This window comes from Hipposideros armiger, unplaced genomic scaffold (assembly GCF_001890085.2).
Source record: "Hipposideros armiger isolate ML-2016 unplaced genomic scaffold, ASM189008v1 scaffold_746, whole genome shotgun sequence".
NCBI lineage: Eukaryota > Metazoa > Chordata > Mammalia > Chiroptera > Hipposideridae > Hipposideros > Hipposideros armiger.
The window spans coordinates 156,584-180,738 of NW_017732096.1; the positions used below are offsets into that span (position 1 = coordinate 156,584).

At 34.8% G+C, this 24,155-nt stretch overlaps 1 protein-coding gene across 1 annotated transcript in view; it reads left to right on the forward strand.

Moving 5' to 3' along the window:
* The window catches only part of LRRC7 (leucine rich repeat containing 7), a gene marked incomplete at its 5' end in the record, with an annotated part of 273,040 nt that overhangs the window by 152,892 nt on the left and 95,993 nt on the right, over positions 1-24,155 (forward strand). Inside the window, 3 exons of the mRNA XM_019628072.1 lie at positions 527-601; positions 6,598-6,742; positions 12,923-12,995. Of these exons, the coding sequence (XP_019483617.1) occupies positions 527-601; positions 6,598-6,742; positions 12,923-12,995 (293 nt within the window). The remainder of the gene's footprint in view (positions 1-526; positions 602-6,597; positions 6,743-12,922; positions 12,996-24,155) is intronic.

Below are 24,155 nucleotides of genomic sequence, written 5' to 3' on the forward strand. Positions count from 1 at the left end.
CGGATTGGGGGAGGGGGGTTGTCACTTCGAGGGGTAAAAAGTATAACTATTGCACTGTGTTGTACAGCTGAAACTAATTCTAAAAAAAACGTGTATTTCACAATAAAAAATAATAATTAAAAAAGAAAAACCTACAGTGTGCTACGTACCATGGCAAACAATGGGATATGAGGATGGAGTGATTAAAAAACTAACATTGTGCTGCCCTTCAAAATCTTATACTGTAATAAAGAAATCAGACTCTTATTGAATAGAGTGTAATACATGTTACAAAAGATAACTGTAGGGTGTTAAGGGAGAGAAATACATTTTAATTTTCATTCTTGTTGTTCAGATTGTTCCCAGATTGGCTACCTTGGAGTCTACCAGTTTTGCTGAAGTTCTGTTAAACTTGAAATTTCTTAGAGAATTAACACTCGATTCCCAAATAAAAGTTCCAGAACAAGAAATTACATCTTATATTGTGATAAGCAAAGACTAATTTGGATCTCTTCTCCTCTCTCCTTTCTCTCTACCTCTCTCGCAGCCTGAAGTTATGGATCAAATACAAAATTTAAGAGAGTTGTGGATGGATAATAATGCATTGCAAGTGCTACCTGGGGTATGTAAGTTTTTATTACACCATGTTGTCTAGCATCTATGTTATATATTAATTGTAATTGATGATAATCTTAAATTTTGATATTTGTATTTCAAAGTAACACATTTGTTAGGAGTATTCAGTCACCAAGTTTTTTTCACTGGTTTGTTTGAGTAGTTCATATAACCTTTTGTGAGTGTTATCAGGTATATAAAGTGTATGAAAGATTTTTCTTGTTCTCTTAAAAGGATATTTATTTTCTCTTTCCACATTTACTGTATTTTAAAAGCTAAAAATTTTATATTGCTATATTTTGAAACAAGAAATGCTATATATAATATCAAGTCTTAGTTTTGCAAAATCAACCTTAATCTTTTAGGTACTAGATAATGGTTTCTGTTCATATTGTTAGATCTCTTCCAAAATATTAAAATCTCTCAGGTGATTTTTAGTAAAACATTTGAATTTTTGAAAATGGCAAGCATCATAAGGTGCAGAAAGTTAAACTAGAGTAAAAATTTTTCCTTAACTAATGGACAGTCCAGTATCTTGAGTAATGGGTTTACCAATCATTTCATGTAGTGTGACTATTCCTGCTTTTTCCATCCCATGAAAGAATGACTTCCATAAAACACTGCCTTTTGTCACTCATACCACATGCACTCAAATAAGCATGTGTACACACACACACACACACACACACACACACACACACACAAACACACAGCAACTACTAGGGTTGAGCCATCTCCAAACTCCTTGCATTAGGCTAAACAGCCAGGACAGCTGGATTTGTAATAATTCTTCAGCCACTGAGATTTAGATGTGTCTTCCCAAAGCAAATTTTATTCCTCTTTTGAATTGATATTAAAAACTTATTAAAATGATTGCAAAAGCAACAAGAACAAGAAGCTTATTCTCTTTTGAACAAGCATGAGGCCACATAAAGGAGACTATCTGACAAAAGGCTAGGGGGAAAATGCTTTCTTTTCTTATCAAAAAAATACATTCTGCTGTCATCAGAGACACAAAACAGAAAAGCATGCATATCTTCTATTTATTGATTTATTCAAAAGCCATTTACAACTATACCTGTCTGAACCAGAAACCATGCTAATGTCAGAGTTACAGAGATAATATATTCAATGCCCTTGAATATATTTGTTTGAGGGGCTTAAACATAACAGGAGAGAAAGATCTGCATCCCACTCTACATAGTAGAGTCTGATTTATGTCATATTCAAGGTATGTGCAAATCCTGGGGCAACACAGGTAAGATCCTCATCAATCCTCTGTGCAAGACTGAGGAATCAAAATATATGTCTCATTGGGAAAGTTTATAGATGCTTCTTCAATATATATATTTATTTAAAACCACTCACATAATATTTATCAGAGGCTAGGCACTATCTAAGTGTTTTATAAATACTGACTCATTGAGTCCTCAAAACAACTATGAAATTAGGTTTTTACCATCTCTGTGTTATAGATGAAGAAACTGAAACAGAAATAGTGAGTAACTAAGTAACTGGTAACTGGCCCAGGGTCATGCAGCCAATAAATGGCAGAACTGTAATTCCAACCAACCCCTGTTGTTCATTTCACTATGAGGCTCCAAAATGCTGTTGCTATAGCATCAGTAGAAGGTACAAATGAGAGGTTCATCTTATTTTTCACAATCGTCACATCCCCAAATCCAACCCTGCAAATAAACTCAGACCTCAAATTCCTTTGTAGTCTTATTATTTAAATGGAAAGGTATTATACAACAGAAGTATTGTATACAAGAAATCTATACAACAGAAGTGTTGTTTAATTTGTCTGTTTCAATGGTAGATTTTTCTCATATGCTGCCAAATTTAAGTAGATTTCTTACTTTAATTGGTACACTTGAATTTCACATTTTGCTGTACTCCTTGTGGGAATACCTCCCACCCCCCTGCCATAAACAGGCATCGTTTTCTGAGTGTTGGTGGCAGACAGTTATTAAGCAATCACCTAGACACACATGACTTGAATGTCATTAATCTTCAATGTGGTCTTCAGCCCATGTCTCACAATTTCACACAATGATTAACCCTAAATATTTAGTGTCATAAGACATAGGGAATAAACCAGTTTCATTTTATTATTAGTTCATGTATCATAATGCATTAAGTTAATATTCTTTTTAAGTACATTAAGAAGCCTGGGCTATCATTTATCCACTCAATTTTTCATAACTCTGAGAAGCAAATAGATAATGATCAAAAATTAGTCTTCTATATTGCCCTGTCTTGTGACCATCACTCTAAAATCAATCAACCAAAATATGATTAAGCAGTGTGTTGAATCCACATTTGTTTTTTTAAAAACTTTAATATCTTCTTGTGCTTGCGACAGCTTCTACTCTTCATTTGCTCTTCACTGTTTGCCTATAGGCTCCACTATGTCCAGAGCGATGTTGGGACAACATTCAATATCCTCAAGGGCTCTGAGACATTGGGACTCAAAGGCCTTTGGTTCTCCAGGCTATTATTGTCTTTATAAGGTGTTTGAAAGTGAGGGTTTAGAAAAACTAAAAAATAAACACCAAAGAGTTATTTTCCTTCTAAAAAAAGATGTTTAGAAACTTCACACCAAAATATTGAGTTGTGCTGGAGAGAGTAATTAAAGAAGCTTCAGAGAAGAAAGAAATTTCCTCATGATAAAAAACAACAACAAAAAAAGCAAATACATACACACACATAAACACAAACATCATTTTTCCTTGCTTACCAGAAGAGAAGAATGAGCTAAGGCAACATAATAGTTCCTTGGAATAGAAAGCTATAAGTAATGTGACAGTGTTTTTCCAAGTGACATATTTCTAGGCATGGGGAGAAACTCAGCCCTCTGGCCTGACTCACCCAGAGTGCCCAGTTCCCAGTCTAACTATTCACCTGCTCCAAAACTGTGCTCACACCCTCTGTCCATAAGGGGAGCTGAGGGAGCAGAGCTGGAGATATGTGGGTTAATTTACTAGGGAGTTAGAGAGCAAGAAATGCCAGTATAATCAATAGGCTTTATAATGTATAATCCGATAAAGGTGAGTTTAAATTTTAGCCCCACCCCTTATTAATGGGGTAACGTTAGAATGTTACTTGTAGTAGACATTGACTATATCTCCCCAGCTTCTGGGAATGCTGCTTCCAGATCCCCAACCTCATCAGGAGTTATCTCAGCTGAAGAGAACCTCCTCGCCTAGGGTCACACCTCTAATTTGGGGGACTTCCATCCAATGACCAGTTAATGCAGGGATAGAAAGGCCTGGCCCCTTCACCTCTACTCAGGACAACTGCAGGGCAATCTCGGTTTCACTGTTTCTTGAAGGGTCTGCTGAGGACTTCCTCAAGACTTGATCACAACCCAACTTCTTATCTGCACAGTTCTTTCTTACTTACTTCTCTCTTTCCACTGGTATTGATCCTAAGAACACTCTCATAAACGTCTCTTTGTCTCTGCCTCTCAGGGAGGAACCCAATGTGTGGCATCCCTCCAACTCTAAGCTTTAATGTGTGTTCAAGTGTAGATTCTGATTCAGTAGGACTGGAGTGGATCTGAGATTCGAAATTTCTGACATGCTCCCAGGTGGTCCCAGTGCTGCTGGTCTGCAAAACACATTTTGAATAGCAAGAATATGAAGTATGAAATCAAATAATATGTATAAAGAATCTAACACAGTACCAAGTACTGTGCTTGTGTGTGTAATCAATTCATTTATTTATTTTTTTAGTTATACTTTGTCAAATAGGTAGAGACAATATAGTAAAGTATACACAGGTAGACCAGACAAACAGATAAACCACTGAACACTGATATGTGGGGGACATTTCTTTGCAAACCATACTCTTAAAGAAAAGGAAAATGAAGACTTTCATCTTGCTCTAAGTCCTGTAGTCCATGTCTCAGCTACGCAAGCACTGTTCACCCCTTGATTTTTCCTCCGTCCTCCTCAATCAGTTACTAATTCAGTCATTCCACTTCTGAATTTTTCTTGAGCCCATTCCCTCTTCATCCTCACTTCTGCTACATTAATTCAGGTCCCACTCATCCCCTCAGCGAAACTGCTTTCAGGTCTTTCTAATGAGTCTCTCTGGCTCCAGTCACAAATCTCTTCACAGTCCCCTGAAGTTATTATTTCAAAGCACTAATCTGATCATGTCATTCTCCATCTGAAAAGCCTGAAACAGCTTTTCTTGTCTATGAGATAGAGTTCACTTCTCCCCACATAACAGCTGGCTTCTTATAATCCTAACTTCATCATTATATTCTGTCACCTCGAATTTCCCACTCTCCTTCAGATACGCCATGCTTTTTCACACTTCTCTGTGAATGCATGTGCTGTTCTCTCTTCCAGGTACAATTTCTCCTCTTCTTGACAAGCAGTGTCTTCCAGGTAATTTGTAGCTATGCCACTGTGCTTCTATAGCACTCCATCCATGCTTTTTTTATTGCACATATCATAGGGTATTATAATTATTTGTTTGACAGTTTCCTTCACTACCATGAGCTCCTTGATGAGAAAGACTTTGCCTCATGACAAGTCTCTCCCATATTTGGCTGACTTATTCATTGTTGTTCTCCAGTATATAACACAAGCCCTGATACATAACAACAGATCCTCAAAAAAAAAAAAAAAACTGTTGAATGAACAAAATATTGAATCCACTTAGTATGGTTACAAAGTCCAAATCACAATTTAAAAACTTTCTTATGCATTTGAAATTGTAAGAATGAATATGTCAACATTGGATGTTTTGGTGGCAATTTTATTTATTTATTTATTTAATTCAGTGGCAACTTTGAGATTATTGTTGCATTTTCTTGTAACTCCTTATTGAGACATAATTAATATGCCATAACATTTACCCATTTAAAGTATACAATTCAATGGTTTTTAGAACACACAGAGTTGTACTACCCTCACCACAATCTAATTTTAGAACATTTCTTCTAAAAGAAACCCTGACGCCATTAGCAATTACTTTCATGTTCCCTTCCTTGCAGCTTCTAGAGACCTAATCTACTCTCTGTCTCTATAGATTTCCTTGATATCTTGTTATTATTATCTATGAGCGTACCCAGCAAGCAGAGTAATCATCAAATTACTTCACTTTGGGACATACTTTTTAACACTCTGAATTAGATGTGTCATATGTTCTGGAACTTATTAGATGCTTCTGAAAATTAAGTCACAACCTAGGTAGCCCGAGTGAAGAGAAGCTAGAAGACAAGGAAGTTTCCCAAATTTTCCTGGACATGTCATAAAAAGGAATCATACAGTAGGTAGTCTTTTGTGACTGGCATCTTTCACTGCGTATGTTTTCAGGGTTAATATACTTTGTAGCATGTATAAGACGCACCTTAATTTTGGGGCCCGAAATTTGAAAAAAAAGTAATACATGAAGTTATTGAACTCAAGTTTTATTCATCATAAAATTCATACAACTCCTCATCACTTTCGGGGAATGCAAGTAAAAAAATTACAACCACTGTATAAAACGAACCCAGTTTTCAGACCCCAAATTTTTCTAAAAAGTGTGCATCTTATACATGGGGAAATATGGTATTTTATTTCTTTTTATTGATAAATGATATTCCTACATATGGATATACCACATTTTATGTTTTTATTCATCAAATGACAGATATTTGGGTTGTTTGTACTTTTTGGCTATTGAGACTAATACTGCTTTGAACATTTGTGTTTTTGTGTAGACATATGTTTCATTACTGAGTATGTACCTAGTGATTACTGGATCATCTGGGAATTCTAGTTGAGCATTTTGAAGACTGCCAAGCTGTTTTCCAAAGTGGTTGCACAATTTTAAATTTCTACTAGCAATGTATGAGAGTTACGATTTCTCCACATTCTTCCCAACACTTGTTATTATTGTAGTTGCTTTTAAAATTAATTTTATAGTGTAGTTTCTACAACTTCAAAATGTCTTTCAAAAGTTTGTCAACTAACCCTGAGTTTATCCAATGTCATCAAGTCTATAGGGAAGTTAAAGATGCTGGTATACCTGGATATGTCGAAAAACAGAATAGAAACAGTTGACATGGACATTTCTGGATGTGAAGCCCTTGAGGACCTCTTACTGTCATCCAATATGTTGCAACAGTTGCCTGACTCTATAGGTGAGAATATATTTGGTCATGAATGTTTATGCAAATATACCATTTTCTTTCCTGACAGTACAGTTTGTCTGTAGATGTAGGGGATATACTGTTAACCTGATATTAATAAATTAGCAAGTTCATTTTTCAAAAGATAAAATACTGTTTTACCAATATCTTAAAATGAAATTGTAACTCCAATTGTCAAATTCAAGAAGGCTCCCCTATTAAAATGATTCTACTGAACTGATACATTTAAATTTTTTTCACATGTAAGTTGTAAAAAGGTTATTGTAAGGAGTATATATCTTAGATTTAAAGTAATTCAATAACCATATATGTATGTCTCCTTTTATTACTATCGAACACAGTAGCTTCTATCCACATAGTTTTGCTATATTCTATTTTTAATACTGTTGAAACATTGCTATCATCTAGGTATAACATAAAGATGTATAATAAATGTAAAGTATCTTTGTAGTTCTATTTTTTATTTTTTTATTTTTTTTACCTGTATCTATATTATATATTTTTTTTAGTTAAAGTTTATTGGGGTGACAATGGTTAGTAAAGTTACATAGGTTTCAAGTGTATAATTCTGTAATACATCATCTGTAATACATCATATATATATCATATTGTGTGTTCAGCACCCAGAATAGACCTATTATTTAAAAAAGACACATTGCCTTTTACGTGCTATTAAGATACATGAGGGCTGATAATTTGTCTGTTAGTATATATTAAGCACTCAATCCATCCTATTTAAATTTTATATGAGTAAAATTATGAAACAGTCTGATTTAAATAATAAGTAGATCTTTTTGTATAGATATCTTGCTATTATTATTTATGAGAGTACTCAGCAAGTAAGGTAATCATCAAATTACTTAACTTTGGGACATAGTTTTTAACACTCTGAATTAGATGTGTCATATGTTCTGGAACTTATTAAATGCTTCTGAAAATTAAGTCACAGCCTAGGTAGTCTGAGTGAAGAGAAGCTAGAAGACAAGGAAGGTGCCGAAACTTTCCTTCAGTATTCTATTGCTTCCATTTTCAGGCTAATAGAGAACACTAGTTTTAACAAAACAGGCTATGTAGCTTTTCATTCTAGATTTGATGACTTTTTAATTTATATAATCACATAATTTATAACAGAATTTCCCCAGTTTGCTCTATCATAAGTATATCTGCAAGCTTTATTAAACATTTCCACATTTCCAGGCTCTTTCTCTGAAAATTCTGATTCAGTAAGTTTGTGATAGGCCCTCTTATCTGTACTTTTTTAAGTATCCTAGGTAAAATTTATGATCAGGTAAGTTTAGGAAATACTGCTTTAGCATTAGAAGGTAAGGAAGTGTAATTGTTTTTTAAAAATAGCATCCTCTGGTGAAGATGACAGAAATGTTCATCTGGTCAAGCTAGCCATCTGGTTAAGGTTCACACCTCACATTCCTACTCAACCACCACTCCATACCTCTTGAAAGACATAATGAGAATAGAAAAATGACTTATAGTCAAAGAACATTTTGTCTGTTATTGCCTCCTTAGTGCCAAGAACTATGCCTGGTATATAATAAATGCTCCTTAAAGGTTCAGTAAATAAAATAATTTAGCAATGCTTAAGAAGTATGAACATCTATGTGAACCTAAGATAGAATGAAAACATAGCCATGGCCAGGACTGATGAACTCCAGACCACAAACAGCAGTGGCAGTCTTAGGTTCCTTTCCTGCAGTGAAAACAAATAAACAAACAAAGAAATAGGACCTTAAGCATAACAAGGGAACTCAAATTTACAGGGGATTGAGGAAGGGACCCTTTTTCTGTGAAGAGAGACTGAAAAACACCTGCCACTAATACGAATATGTGGAGCTAGGACAGAAGGCGAGAACATGTACAGATTCACTGCTGAAAACTGTGAAGTCACAAGCTGGTTTAGACTGGATTTGCAATGTCCACATGGAATAAGAACCCAGGTTGCTGATATAAGCCTGGCTCTGAACTCCAGAAACGTGGGCATCAGGTGGAGAGAACCATAAAACCACCAGACAGGTAGAGGTGAGCGTAGGTAATGAAAAAATATTCACCCTCACAAATGAGCGTGCAAATAAAAAATTTTAAGACTAGTTAATGTTGTTATGACAACCAAAAATTCAAACAAGTAGAAAAATTTACTCCAAGGGAAACTGAAGTTATTAAGCAATGTAAAATAAAGATTTGAAGTATGCATTAATCCTCAATTAGATAAAAGGCAGACTAACATTTGTAAAAATAATAACTCATAAAACAAAAACAGGAGCTAAGAATAGGTGGTTATTTAAAAAAAAAAAAACAAAGAAACAAACAAAGAAAAACAAAACAGAACCAATTAGAAATCCTGGAAATATAGATGTCACATCGTGAAACAAAAATGATATACTTATTTGTTGAAAATACCTTCCTTTAAGAAAGTAGACTAGGAAATTAGCCTGCTGGTCTGAGGAGGGCAACGTGTATAGATGATAGAAAACATCAGATTATAGAATCTTGACTGGCACAAGACAAACTAAGCAGACAAGTAGCATTATATATTTAACACCTTCACTTAGAATCTGAATGGTTTTCAGATTAAGAAAGTAACTCTGTTATTGTAGCTTGCTACTCAGGCTACCTTTGAGCCTATTGACTTTTCAGGGAAAATTGTATTTATACATCTTCAGAGTCACCAGAACCCCTAATTATACAGGTAGGGTGGCTGACTTTCCTCTAAACATCACTTTCTTGGTCAAGAGTAATGTCTGGGATAGGACGCTGAGAACCCTCTTCGAAGGCCCTCGAATAATTCACTGTTCTTATTGGGTGTGAGATATATTGTCTTCTGTATTTGAGCATAGGTTGTCTTTTGGACCACTGACATTTAAAAAGACTAAAAGATAAGAGATGTCATAGTATCAATAGAGGAAAGTAGCCACTAATATAAAATCTTTACTTCCTTCACACCTGTTTGAGTTCATCTGCAGCTGTGGTTACTCGAATGGAGTTATATACTCAATAGCAAGCCCTGTGTGTAGAAGCCTTTTCCTTGTTTCAGTTTCAGGGAAAAAGAAGAGGGTTCTTTTCCTCTTCTAGATAGACCTGTCATAATCAGCTTCTTTGGATAGCAGAGTAACTCAGTGAAGGAGAATATAATTTTTTTTTACTTTCCCAAATAATTTATCTTATTCACTTAGTGGTTAAAGATACAGACTTTGTAATCAAGTTATCTGAGTTCAGATTCTGGCTTTTCTACCTTACTAGCTGTGTGACCTTAGACAAGTCCACTTTGAGGGATAAATGAATTAATATATGCAGAATTGCTTAGAAGAATACCTAGCACGTAGTAAGCACTCAATCAATGTTAGCTATTATAATAATATAATAATTATTATAATCTTAGATTTAATGATGCACAGCTACTTAGCTTTCAAAATTCTATAACATGTTATATTAGGTATATTTAATGATGAATTATATTCATGCTTAATATATTTGCTGCTAATTATATATTTATATATAAATAGCTAAAATCATAACAAAAGGCCTCTTTTTTCTTCCTGTCCAGTACTTCCTGGTTGGGAGTATAAGATAAAGGGGTGGGGATTGGAGAAGGGTGTAAAGGAACAGGATGAAACACTTTTGATTCCTGTAGGGTAGACGAAGAGAGTCCAAGCAGATATGATATAGAAATGCAATAAAGGAATTATGTCCCAGAGGAAAATAATGAACAGCAAATGGTGGTGAGGCTAGTGGCCTAATTCCACTCCAAGGCAATCAGATCCCCACAGAAGCCCCAGCATCTGTCCAAAGAGCACCGCCCCTTGGACGGAATATGTGAGTGACGGAGTGGCCACATTACAAATGAGTGACGTTTCTTTACATGCATAGACATAGGACTAAGCAGGGAAGCCTAACTTGCTTCAACTATTAATGCTGTAGAAACTTCTGTCAATTGTCAGAGTCATCCCATTCTTCAGAAAAATCTGTTATATCAACATTTTGGTCCTAGTCCCTTATCTGCCTCAAGACCTGGGGACTGTGATGCTCTTAAAGAACGCTTTGGGACCTGGCTGGCTTCATGGTGTTTGATCAGCTGTCTGTAACCCCACCGAAACTTCTTGTGACCCAGTAAAGTGATGTTGACACCTTCAATACTCTAGCACCACCGGTGGGCAGGGGCAGTAGTTCGATCAGGGTTACCGAGTCCTACAACATTTAGCTATAATTCATAGTCCCCTGTTTTCTTTTTTGTAATTTATCAACAAGCTCAGGGGTTCTTTTCTATTTCCAAGGTTGATATTTTAATATACACACCAGAGAAGCTAAAGTGACTCAGTCACCCTTTGTACATAGATAAATATGGCAGTGACTGTTCAAACTTCAGAGATAAATGATCCCAGTGTGAATTGTCCTCTTTTTCAGGTGCTGCTGTTTTCAGCAGTGTGTCCTGGGGGCACAAGCTGATGTATTAGGCTCCAAATATTGTAGGTATTTTCTCACAGCACTCTCATGGTGATAGCATTTCTCTTTACTGGAATAGAGATGGTGTGTGCCTCTGAAGAATATGAAACTGAACATACTGAAATTTAAAGTGCAACAATTTTATTTCAGGTTCTTTTGTGACTTCCTCTATGCCTTTAATGAATCCTTAAAATACTTCAGATGGGTGGGCATGATCTGTAGCAGGGCTTCTCAAAGCGTCTTCATGAAATACTCTCTGTACAAGATACTCTGTGGGCACACACATGAATTCCATGGTAGTTTTGGAGAGTCACATTGCTGCAGTAGAACATCCAAAGCTCCTAGGAAAACTTTCATTTTAAAAAATCTGTTTTGGGCCGGCCAAGTGGCGCAATGGTTAAGAACTGGCTTGGGACGCCACAGGGCCCCGGTTCGGATCCCACATATGAGGGCCAATGACCTTGTCCTCCACAGCTAAGATGCTGAACAACAGCTCAACCTGGAGCTGGGCTGCCGTGAGTCGCCGGCGACGGCATAGGCTGCAGACCCTGTGGCAGTGGGTTGCCATGGGCTACCATGTGTAGCCAGCAGCCAGAGTGAGCAGCCAGCAGCCACAGTGAGCGGCCGTCCAGAAGCCAGCGACTAATCTGCCTCTCCTGGGAAGAGCGCAACGATGGTGCCAACTTGGACCAGTGAAGCAACGTCCTCCACAACTAGACTGAAGAACAAAAGGACAGCAACTTGTCTGTTCCCCTTCCCCCAATTCCCCAGCACTGTTCCCATCCCCCCAACTCCCCAATAAAAATCTTAAAAAAAAAATCTGTTTCATTTTTATTTTTAATTTGGAATTTCCCAAACACATTTGACCATGGAACCTCCTATAGCCATCAGAACAAGTTTTCTGCAAAACTAGTCTACAGCATATATGCGTATTTCCAGTGTAAAACAAAAATTAGCCAGCTGATAATGCTTTGCCCTTGGATTTGGGGCTATGTTGATATGAAAGGTTCTGCTATGACTGGGTAAAGGAAGCTGTTCTTCACTTACTCTGTGGCTAATGTTCATTAAAACCCTGGGAGAAGAACAAGCAGTAAGGGTATGGAGGGCATAAATCAGACGGTAAAGATAAGTAGTTAGAACTTTAATTCTTGGCCAGTTTTACTTGGTATATTAAAAATTTCAACCTTTTGTGCTTACTGCTGATCCAAGTCAAGGATTTATGAAAACCAAAAGAGTATGAGGTCATATGTTGTAATTTTCAAAGCCCGTAATTATAACCACTGCATTGCAATAGCTCAGTACCCATTCATTAATTATTAGGCTTCATTCAGATTTGTTTTCAATTAGTATCACAACAGGAAAGTTAGTTATCAGTGCTTAGGAGTTAATTAAATATTAAATCACAGCTGGCTTGAAAATTTTCATCTGGTCCATTTGTTGCGTAATAGAAATGGGAAATGTGGTAGATTACTGTCAACTCATGTTTCTATGGCGCTCTATGTTGTGTTTACTTGTCTGCATTGATGTACTTGAACTGCCATTGACGTAAGTACATTTTTTGCAACAGGAAGGTCAAAACTAGACTACACACAAATATCAGTTTGTAGGTTTATATAAGCAGAAAACATTTATTACAAGTGATTCCTTTACTTCTTTTATATTGCATTTCCCATCAGAAATCTGTTCTTATGTATTAATAAACCTTCTTCTCTTTTGCAGGACTGTTGAAAAAACTAACTACTCTAAAAGTAGATGACAATCAACTTACAATACTACCCAATACAATCGGAAAGTAAGTGCCAAAATTTCTTCCTTTCTAAAGCCAGGAACAAAAGGATATGCTGAGTTTTTTACTTCAAAACATTTTCTAGTAGAGATACTAATAATCTTGTTCATATGTAAACTTATTTCAAACCATATTTTGTTTAGTTATATGTTTGTAGATATTTTAATTTAGTTTTATATCTGCATATCACATTGACACCCAACCATATATCATGAGAAATACTTAACCATGATTCTTACATAAGTAAACTGATTACCCAGACCTTCAATTATACTACTGCCTGTAATTTTCCAGACTTTATTAATTTGATGTTTTTACTGAGTAGCAGCTCTAAATTCACTTGAATAGGTCTTACAAAATCAAATTAATTTTTATGTCTCTGCAGTATGGCTATGTTACCATTACACTATTAGTAACATTGGCTATTTATGGAAGTTTAATGTATTTTTAGAAGCTAAAGAGACAAGCATCTGATTTAGCTTGCATTTTTAAAAGCTTCAAGATGAAAGGCCATCGTTGCCTTTTAAGCATAAAATACATTCCATTTATTTGAGAGCACTGCATTTCTAATTTTATATTGGCTTTAACATTTGGTTCTCAGTTCTTTAAGAAATATATTTATTATCAGATTTTCACTGAAATGCTTTTGTTTACAACTTATGGAAAGTGATAAATCAATAAGCTGTCTTCCTTCTAAAATGATGTAAGGCCATTTTATAGGAATCTTGCTCCACATCTCAGTGTGATGAATTGTATAAACCCATAATTTAACAGATTTGGGTATACTTGGGATGGAGGTACTTGGCTTTAAAAATAAAACAGATTTATGGGGTATAATTAATGTGCAATAAACTGCATGTATTTAAAGTATACAATTCATTAAGTTTTGACATAGATGTAAAGCCTTGAAACCATCACCACAATTAAGATGTTGAAAATGTCCTTCAATCCCAAATGTTTTCTTATGCCCTTTCCTACCCCCTTCCTCACCCCAAATTGGCAAGTAACCACTGATATGGAAAACTTCACTTTCCAAGTGTAGAACAATTTGGCAAAATTAAAATTCCAATGTTCAAACTTTGGAGAGTAGTAAAAGTCTCAACCATTTTTAATATTTTAATGTCAACATGCTGTTTTGTTCTGCAGTTACTTCCGTTTTCTTAACTATAGAGATAGATTTATTTTCTTTAGGGGTACACAAAAGTGATTGTCCTTATCAGTCTGATACTTTATAAAAGTTCTTCCCATCTTACTGTATTCTTAGGCACTAATCATTTTCTTCAGATCAATACTGAATTCAATTTAATTTATCCCTACCAAGGTTATTGGTATTTTGCCACTTATGTTCACATTACTTGTATACGTTTGTGTAAACTAATTACCCTAGCTCTGTGAAAACAAATTAGAGAGGTTTAATAATCTAAAAATAGACAAAGAAAAGTTACTTTTTCAGTATGCAAGTGAATTTTATGCTAGGTTATTACATACTTAGTTTTCTTTTCATTTTAATTTTAAAAAACTGATAATTTTTTGCCCTTAAAAGTATTAAAAATGTTTATTAAAGATGAAGGGGCTTAATCAATTCAAAGGTTGATGACTGGTTCAGAGGGATAAATGTCAAGAATTTTATCATAAAAGCTTATTTTTTAGTTATTTTTCAGTGCCATTATCATCTTTTGATTATTGTTTCAGGGAAAGCAAAAGGAAGTATTTGAAGAATGGACTAATTTTTTAAAAAAGGCATTTTTCTAAGAGCAGTAGGAAGTATATGGGTAATCTCTGTAGCTCCTGCTCAATTTTTCTGTGAGCCTGAAACAGCTCTAAAAAATAAAATCTATTTAAAAAGAAGAAGGTGACTAACAAACTATGGTTATTTAGACTGGGGTATTTGGCAGATATTTTGTAAAAAATGAACAAAGCGAGCTTGACAGTTCAAGGAAAACAGCTGACAGTAATTGATTCCAATAATAAAATTTGAGCTATTAAGCAAAATTTAGAATTTTTAAAAATATGTATCTGCCCCTGTGAGCTTGACAGCTTCCCAGTACTTAAAGGCTTTTCTGATAAGGTTGATGTGATATTAATGAATATGACTTGTTGATACTGTCTTATGAAATGCATCAACATTTGGAAAATACGTAAACTCAGTGAAGCAACATTTTCCAAACGACCAATGCATGAGTTACAAAATCAGATATGGAGAAAAAACCCATTCAAAGTGCAAAATGGACCAGTTGATTTTAATGTGTTAGTATAAGGAGTAAGAAAACTTCATTGATACAGTTTCAGGTTGCACCTTGCAATTATCCCCTAAGAAACTGCCACTTGTTGAGTTTTGGTGTAGTAGCAAAAAGTAATCACAATTTTCTAAAAAGGCTTTTAAATTATCCCTTTTCCAACCACATACCTGTGTGAGGCTGGATTTTTTTTTCTTTTTACATAATTTATCAAAGCAATCAAAACTTCAACAGATTGACTTAGATAAGCAGATAAGAAAATCCAGTTACCTTTTGTTAAGCCAAACATTGAAAAGATTTGCAAAAATAAAAATAATTTCACTCTTGTCACTAAATGTTCTTGTTTTACAAATATAGTTATTTGTATAAAAACGTGTTACTTACATTAACATATGATTTTTAATTATTTAAAAAGAAATAATAAAAATTATTTTTAAAATTGCTGTTTTAATTTATAATATGGTAGATACCAATAGACATAAGGCACATAAACAGAAGTTTTTTAGAATTATCAGTGATTTTAAGAGTGTAAAGGGGACTTAGGACCAAAAATTTTGAAAATTTCTGTTCTATAGCACAGCATGGCTTGGATAGTAAAATTAGAAAAACCATTATCTAAATTATGTTCTCACTTAAAGATAGACTTACATACAAATGTTTTGTATTTGCACATATGGCAAAAAAATAAACTGAATTTCTAAAATGTTATAAATAGTATACCTCAACAGTATACCTATTATTAGAATGGATTTGTTTTCCTTAGGTAATTCAGAATTGATAGATCAAAGGTTTAGTTCAAGGGCTAGAGTTGAAATTTGATCATGATTCTGTTAAATGGCACCCCAAATCACATGCAGAAAGCATTTTGTAAATAATGGAACAGTCTGCATTTTATTATGAAACACTCTATCTAGAGTTCTGAGCACCAAAATCCTAGAAATGTTAAGACTAGCTGCAGTGACCAAAAATATTTGCATTCTGCACATAGAATGTTTCAATATGTTAGAATTATCTTTGGTAATTTTTACTAGTCCAACTATTAAAACTGCTGAAAGAATTAATTTTTCAAAATTTTACAATTGAAATAGATTCCATGACTTTTGTGCCAAATGACTTGTAAAATTGTTTATTTTTGTTGTTGAACCTTAATTTGTGCCTAGGAGTACCAGCTGTTCTAAGAATTGAATATGCAATGAGAATAATAATAAATAACTTTTTATGTGTGTGTTCACATTACACCAGACATCATGTTTGGTGCTTTACATACATTCTTATTTAGTGACAGGCCCATTAATACTATTTATTCAATGTGTATTATTATGTCTCCATCAAGAGATACAGAAACTAAGAGAAGTTACCAGATATCAAAGCTAAGCTGTTCATCGAACTATTGTATGAAACCTCTTAATGTATGTGATAGCCAAGTTACATATTTTGTAATATTTAGTCATTTAATGGGCCTCTTTGTTCTAGAGGCGAAGGAGCTTCTATAGGAAGAGAAACTTAATGCTGAATCTTCTCTCTCTTAGCTTCATGAGGTCTTGGACAAAATCAATAAAAACCCAAAAATCTAATAAATATTTTTAAAAAGCATTTCCTCCTAGAGTGTGGTCAACCAGAAAGACTGCTGGCCTGGGAATGAGAAAGTCTGTGTAGCTATACACAGCTGGGTAAGTCCCTTCTTCTCAATGGGCCTCAGACCCCTAGCGAATTCAGCAAGGAGCACTTGCTTTGGGGTAAAGAGCATGGGTGTGAACCCTGGCTACACCACTTACTGTATGAGTTTGTACAAATTATTTAAACTCTCTGTAGCTTACCTTTCTCATTTACAATTTCCACCTACACCTAAAAGTTTCCAATTCTTTGATCTAGATGTTTAGTCTATATAATGTCAAGACCCTAGCCCAGGGGTTGGCAAACTGCAGCTCGCCAGCCACATGCAGCTCTTTGGGTACGTTCTGTCTCAAAAGTTTGCCGACCCCTGGAAGAGCGAATCCTGTCCCTCACAACAGTTTAAAAATTACTCGAGAGCCATAAATATATTTTTAAATAATCACCATTATGTGAATAATATCTTTTAAAAATTTTATAAATGAAACTATGATAGTTTTATTTTCATTTTCAATTTTACTCGCAAGCCACAGTTTGCTGACCCCTGGCGGCTCTTCCGTCTCAAAAGTTTGCCGACCCCTGCCCTAGATGGTAAATTCCAATAATCTACTTATTAGATTGCTATACCAATAAGAAAATAAGTGAACTTTATTCTAGGTACCTGAATGCTAAAAACTGTACTTCCCTCTCTTCCTGAAGTGTAGAAGGATACACAAGAAACTACAAGAAACTAGACATGCACATGGCTTTGGGGAAAAGAATTGGGGGGCTGGGGAACAGAGTAAATAGGGAGATTGCTTTTATCATGTATACTCTATACTTTTTGAAGTTTGTATCATGTAATGTTATTCTAGTCAAAAAATTAAAAACAAAACACACACACACACACACACACACACACACACACACACACACCATTCAGGATAAAACCCAAATTAGTTCACACCTGATATTCAGATTTCTCCATAGTCTAATGTAAACTGGTGGCTCTCCACATGCGGTCTCCTGATCAGCAGCGTCAGCTTCAACTGGAAACTGGTTAGAAATGCAAATTCTCAGAGACAGCCCCAGATCCACTGAATCAGAAACTGGATAGTGGGTCAGTCATCTGAGTGCTAACAAGCCCTTCGGGAATTCAGGTATACACTAAAGTTTGAGAACCACTCAGCTTACTTTATGGTTGTCAGCTCAGGTCTTATCAAACCCTCTTCCATTGTGCCTGCATCAGAATTGCCTGCGATGCTGGTTTAAAACGAAGCTTCTGTAGAGAGATTAACTCTAGTGGTGTGTTGCTTTGGCTCTGGAGCCCGACCTGGATTCCATACCTGGCCCTTGGCCCGTGCTGTATGGTGACATAGAGACTCAGGGTCCTTCTCAGTAAAGTGGAAACCTCAGGAGGATGTTGTGAGGATTAAATGTGTTACTAAATGGAAAGTGCTCACACATTCAATGAATTTTTTTTTTAAGTAAAATAATTATTGAGTTAGTTCATTTGAATTTCTGGGATTTTGATTCAAGAAATATGTTAGGCATTCCTACAATTTAATTCTCCTCCCTTCTGCCCACTCAGATCACTGCAGCTTCCTCCTCTAAATTAAAAGCTTTAGTATACCTACAAACCAGACCAGCATGTCCTAAATTGTATGCTTTGAAACAGTCAGTATTGAGATTTTAGTAGATATGGCATAACAATAAGTTTCACAAATAAGTTTTGGGAACTCTGTATACAAGATAGAGAACACTCAAACGTCATATTTTTCCATTTTCTTTATCACTCTCTTATTTCTCTTTATGTCATCATTTAACTTTTCAATTATTTTGCCATGTCTTTCCAACTAGAATATAGGCTCGCAAAGGGCTGGGATCACATTTGAACAGGTTGAGTCTCTTTCATAGTACCTAGGAAGTGTGGCACGGGGGATGTTTGCAGGGCTTGGAACTAGACTGATTTCAATCCTGGCTTCTCCACTCACTAACTAATTGACCTTGGGCTTGTCCCTTCACATCCCAAAGCTGCAGTTTTCTCATCTGTAAAATGGAAATAATGATACACTTGAGAGGTTGTTGTGAGACTTAGTGTTAGATAGCCTTCAATAACTTAAAGCAGTCATTGATAATAATAAGCAAAAAGACATGTATTGATTGATTGTTACTTATGTTCAGCTGTGTGAGGATTAATACTAAAACATGAATGAAACATCCAGTTCTTAAAAAGAAAATGTTTTATACTGATTGAATATGTAATAATAATACATTGTCTGCTCAGGCTGCCATAACACAAGTTGATTAAGAAATCTTTCAGTACCCTAACTTGAAGCGTATAGAATCTTTTTTATAAAGGTTTTTTTGCAATGAGCAAAGCAGTTTTCTACTCATAGGTTACAGATCTGTTCACTAAATAATTATTTTTTAAAAGTATTTTGCGTTTGAGTAGTACTTTTCTCCTATAATAAAAAAAGATTACAGATTTCCTTTTCAACAAATCTAGTTAACTTCCCAAAGAGTCCAAAGAAAGGCAAAGGTTAATAATCACTTTGGAAATTGTCTATACAGTGATGGTAACTCTGCTCAAAATCCATCCATATAGATGTTTCACAGGTAAAATCTCTAAATGATTGTATTCCTAAGAGACACTGTTTCCACCACAATTAGGCTGAATTCTGCTTAGATTGTAGGATTTAGTATAAAAACTCAGTGAGTTTTATTTAGTTAGTAAACACTATAAAAGTTAATTAATATAAATTTTGTTAATTTTTTTCCATTTGTTTAGAAGCAGCCCAAGAAACTTAATGTTAATGAAAAAATTAAGGATGTAATCTAAAACTTGATTCCTAGCCTAAATTAAATGAAATTGATTTTATAATTTCTGAAAATAAGGATACTGGCAAAGTTATTTAGTTTTCACTATGTGTCCATTCTAAGTGTTTTACATGTATTAACTCCTTTACATTAGTCCTTATAACACGTGGTTCAGTATTGATATCACCCCTTTGTGCCCAGTGATTACACTGAGGTACAGAGTAATTAAGTAAGTTGATGAGAATATTACCACTAGTAAATGCTAGAGTCCAGACTCCTATCCCAGTTGGCTGGCTGCAGTTTGGTCTCTTAACTCCCGGGCTATCCAGGCACTTTTAGGTACTAGGTCGCCTTTTCCAAACAAGTTTATATCTTTCTCTTTGATGATTACATCCCTTTCAACTAAATCTCTGCTAATACAATTACAATTCTTTGTAGTCATCTGAGATTTGTCTAGCTTCCATGTCTTATTAATAAATGCTGGTAATTTTACATTTGGTTAAGTGGAAGATTTTATTTGCATAAAACAATCATTTTAAAAAGGAAGTATCGCAGGATAACTTTTACATGTTTCAGAAACAGATGGTTCAAAAACATTTTGTTTCCTGATAGGCTCTATCTCGTAACAGGTCATTTTAATGGGCTGCCATATCTATAACGGGTGCTTAACATACATTTAATCCTCATGAAACTCTAGATTAGGCATTAATCACCAATTTTATACATGAGAAAACAGGGATTAATACTAAGTTTTACTCACATATTAAAATTGGAATCCAAGCCTGTCTGCATATTTTCCACAGAATTACATTACTTCTGTTAAGAGTTAAAAGTGAATCAATAAAATGAAGCCCCAAACCATTTATTTTTGTTATTAGCATCTACTTTGATAGACGATACCGTTAATATATGGTATCTAATGCTTTCTAATGATCATAAATAAATGTTAAAGAGAAATTATAGATTATCTATGTAACATATTCATAGTCCCTATTCCACATTAACTAAGTAATTGAAGGTTAATGATACAGTAAGATCTTCCCAACCAAGACTAATTCATGAAGACTAAATTAGATGAAAACGTAGAGAATAATTTTAGAAAATTAAGTCAATACTGTTGTTTAATTTCAAGCATTACTACCTCCAGTAGTGCCACTTGTACTGATATGTGAAGTAAGGCAAAGCCTTACTGAACACAACTCTTAATAATTATATGGATTTTAACTGTTATGGACATTGTCTTGTGTGTGCATGTGTGTGCATGTGTATGTGTGCGTGTGTGTAAATGTTACTCTGAAATGTTTGCAAGGGGTTTACGTAAAGCCTTATAACACCAGCAGCACCCGTATCACCCAGGAGCTTGTTATAAATGCAGTCCCAACCCACACCACTGACTCTGAATCTGCACTGTAGCAGCTTCTCCTGGTGACTCACGTGCACACTGAGGTTTGGGGAGCATTGCTTTCAAGTACTTTACTCTTCCTCGCAACTTGTTTTCACTTTTGATGTGGACAATTATAAACTATAAAGCTTCAAAAAAATTTAACTTTAGGCCTGTCTTTTGTTTTGCACGAAGTATAATGATTGTATTTTTTATTTATTGAGCTATAACCGACATATACTATGTTAGCTTCAGGTGTACAACATGATTCAATATTTGTATATATTGTAAAATGATCACCATGGCAAGTCTAATGAACACCCAGCACCACATAGTTACACATTTTTTTTTTCTTGTGATGAGAACATTTAAGATTTATGCTCTTAGCTACTTTCAAATCTGTAATACAGTATGATGAACTATAGTTACCATGCTGTACATTACATCCACATGACAATAATTTTCATAACTGGAAATTTGTACCTTTTGGCCACCTTCACCCAGTTGCCTACCCCCCAAACTCCACCTCTGACAGCCAGCAATCTGTTCCGTGTATCTGTTTGCTCAGGTTGTTTGTTTAGATTGCACATATAAGTGAGATCATATAGTATTTGTCTTTCTCTGTCTGAGTTGTTTTCACTTAGTTGGTCTATGCCAATGATAACCTGAGTGAATGTGATACAACTGTATTCATATAAATGCTATATTCAAATATCTTAGGTGATTGCTAACAAGATAGCCATTAGTTGGAATGTTAGATTATGAATTTGAATCTTTTGAATTTCAAAGATCATTCAAGGATGTGTGTTTTGCACTTAATGTCTTTTCTCTGGAACCCAGAGTTGTAAAATTCCTTCAGGCTATAAATTATTAATTCAGTATACCCATGGTGCAGTAAAAATGTTTTTTTAATGCAGGAAGTTCTTGCTTTGTACAGTGGTGGGAGAATGTGAAAACAACCATACAAGCTGAAAGTGTGCAAAACAGTATTAATCAATGAAGAAAAGTATGATTGTCTGACAAAAGGCCTTTAAAACATTTTTTCAAAACATTAAGCATGTTTACTGTTGGTTATAAATGTGTAGGGAATGGAAAAATAGTAAAACCAATATTTATTTAGTATTCTGTCATTGTAAATATTAGGAACATCAAAAATTGCAATATTTTAATTATTTTGTGAGAAAAAACTATCAAGATTAGTTTAAACAATGCTTGCTTTCTTTTTATCATGTAAATTATAATTCAGAGTAAACTTTTTTTCTATGTGTCATGGAATTGTCATACTCCTTATTAAACTTAGATTAGCTTCCCAATTTTTATCCTTTGTGCTTTCAATATCACAAAATATCTCTGAGATTTCCTTTAATGTGAAGTGTATTGCCAGTGTCACTTCCTCTGTGATATCTTCATCATTTTCATCACAACCACATTCCTCATTTATGTCAAGAAGTCTGCCTTTACTAAATGCTGCTGTCAGCTTATCTACAGTCTCTTAAATAGTGGTAGGCAAATTTCAACAGTCAACTATTTCTCCTATAACTCCATTTAAGTTTTATTCAAATCCTTCAAAGTTATTTGCACAGTGTGCTAAGCATTTCTACTGTACTACACCCACTTTACTTTCTGTTGCTTTCTTCCATGACGCTTGAATTTTCAGTTGCATGCTTTAGGTCATATTTCTTCCAAAACTCAGCTAAAGATAATGCTTGTTCTCCAGTTGTAGCATCAATAGCATATTCAAAATTCTATGGAAAAGGATAGGCTTTCTAAGTTGAAATCACTCCTTGATCCATTGATGGGATTGATGAAATTGTTCTTATTAATCAAAAGCAAATTTTCACATTTTAATTTAAATCCCCAAGATAATTAGGATGACCAAGAACATGACCACACAGTAATAGTGCTTTAAATGTTAAATTATTGTGCCTATAGCATCTCTCTACTGCTGATTGACAAGAAAGCAACACAACTACATGATTAATTATCTGTGTGTGAGCTGAATAATGGATGAGCAGTAACTGGTTACTGACAGACTTTGAAAGGAGAAATATGACTAGTCACTGATCATAATGTGCATCTGTTATTTACATTGTGATTTGTGTACTGAAGTGTTAGTGCAGTTTGTGCTTTATGCAGTTACAGTTAGCGTGCTGAAGTAGCTAAAATTTAAGTCATGTTGTTGAGGAACTAATTTAATGAAACCATGAGAGCTGAAATTGGTGCATATCACAATGATAAAAAGTAAGGACTGCCTTACTGTGACCCAAAACTAACCTCTTTCTTTTTAATTTGGGTGATTTTTATTTATTTTTCTTGTCTGATTGCTGTGGCTAGGAGTTCCAATACCATGTTGAATAAACATGGAGAAAATGGGCTCCTTTTCTTAAGAAGAATGCTTTTAGCTTTTCCCCATTGAGTATGATGTTAGCTATGGGTTTGTTTTATATGACCTTTATTATGTTGAAGTATATTTCCTCAAATCCCACTTTGCTTAGAGTTTTTATCACAAATGGATGCTGGATTCTGTCAAACACTTTTTCTGCATATACTGATATGATCATATGATTCTTATCTTTCATTTTCTTTATGGGATGTGTCACATTAATTGATTTGTGGATACGAACCAACCTTGCACCCCAGGAACAAATCCTTCTTGATTACGGTGTATGATCTTTTTAATGTATTGCTGAATTCAGTTTGCTAATATTTTGTTGAGGATTTTTGCATCTATATTCATCAGGGATATCAGCCTACCATTTTTTTTTCCAATGTCTTTGCTTGGTTTTGGAATTGGGGTAGTAGTAGCCTCGTAAAATGAAGTTGGGAGCTTTCCTCCCTCTTGAATTTTTTAGAATACTTTGAGAAGGATAGGTGTTAATGCTTCTTTGCATGTTTGGTAAAATTAACTTGCCTCATGACAACAGCAATTCCACTTCTGGGCATTTATCTGAAGAAATCCAAAACACTAATTTGGAAAGATACATGCACCCCTATGTTCACTACAGCACTATTTACAAGAGCCAAGATGTGGAAGCATTCCAAGTGCCCATCAATAGACAATTGGATAAAGAAGATGTTGTACATTTATACAAAGGAATAAAAACAAATAAAGCCTTACCATTTGTGACAACATGGACG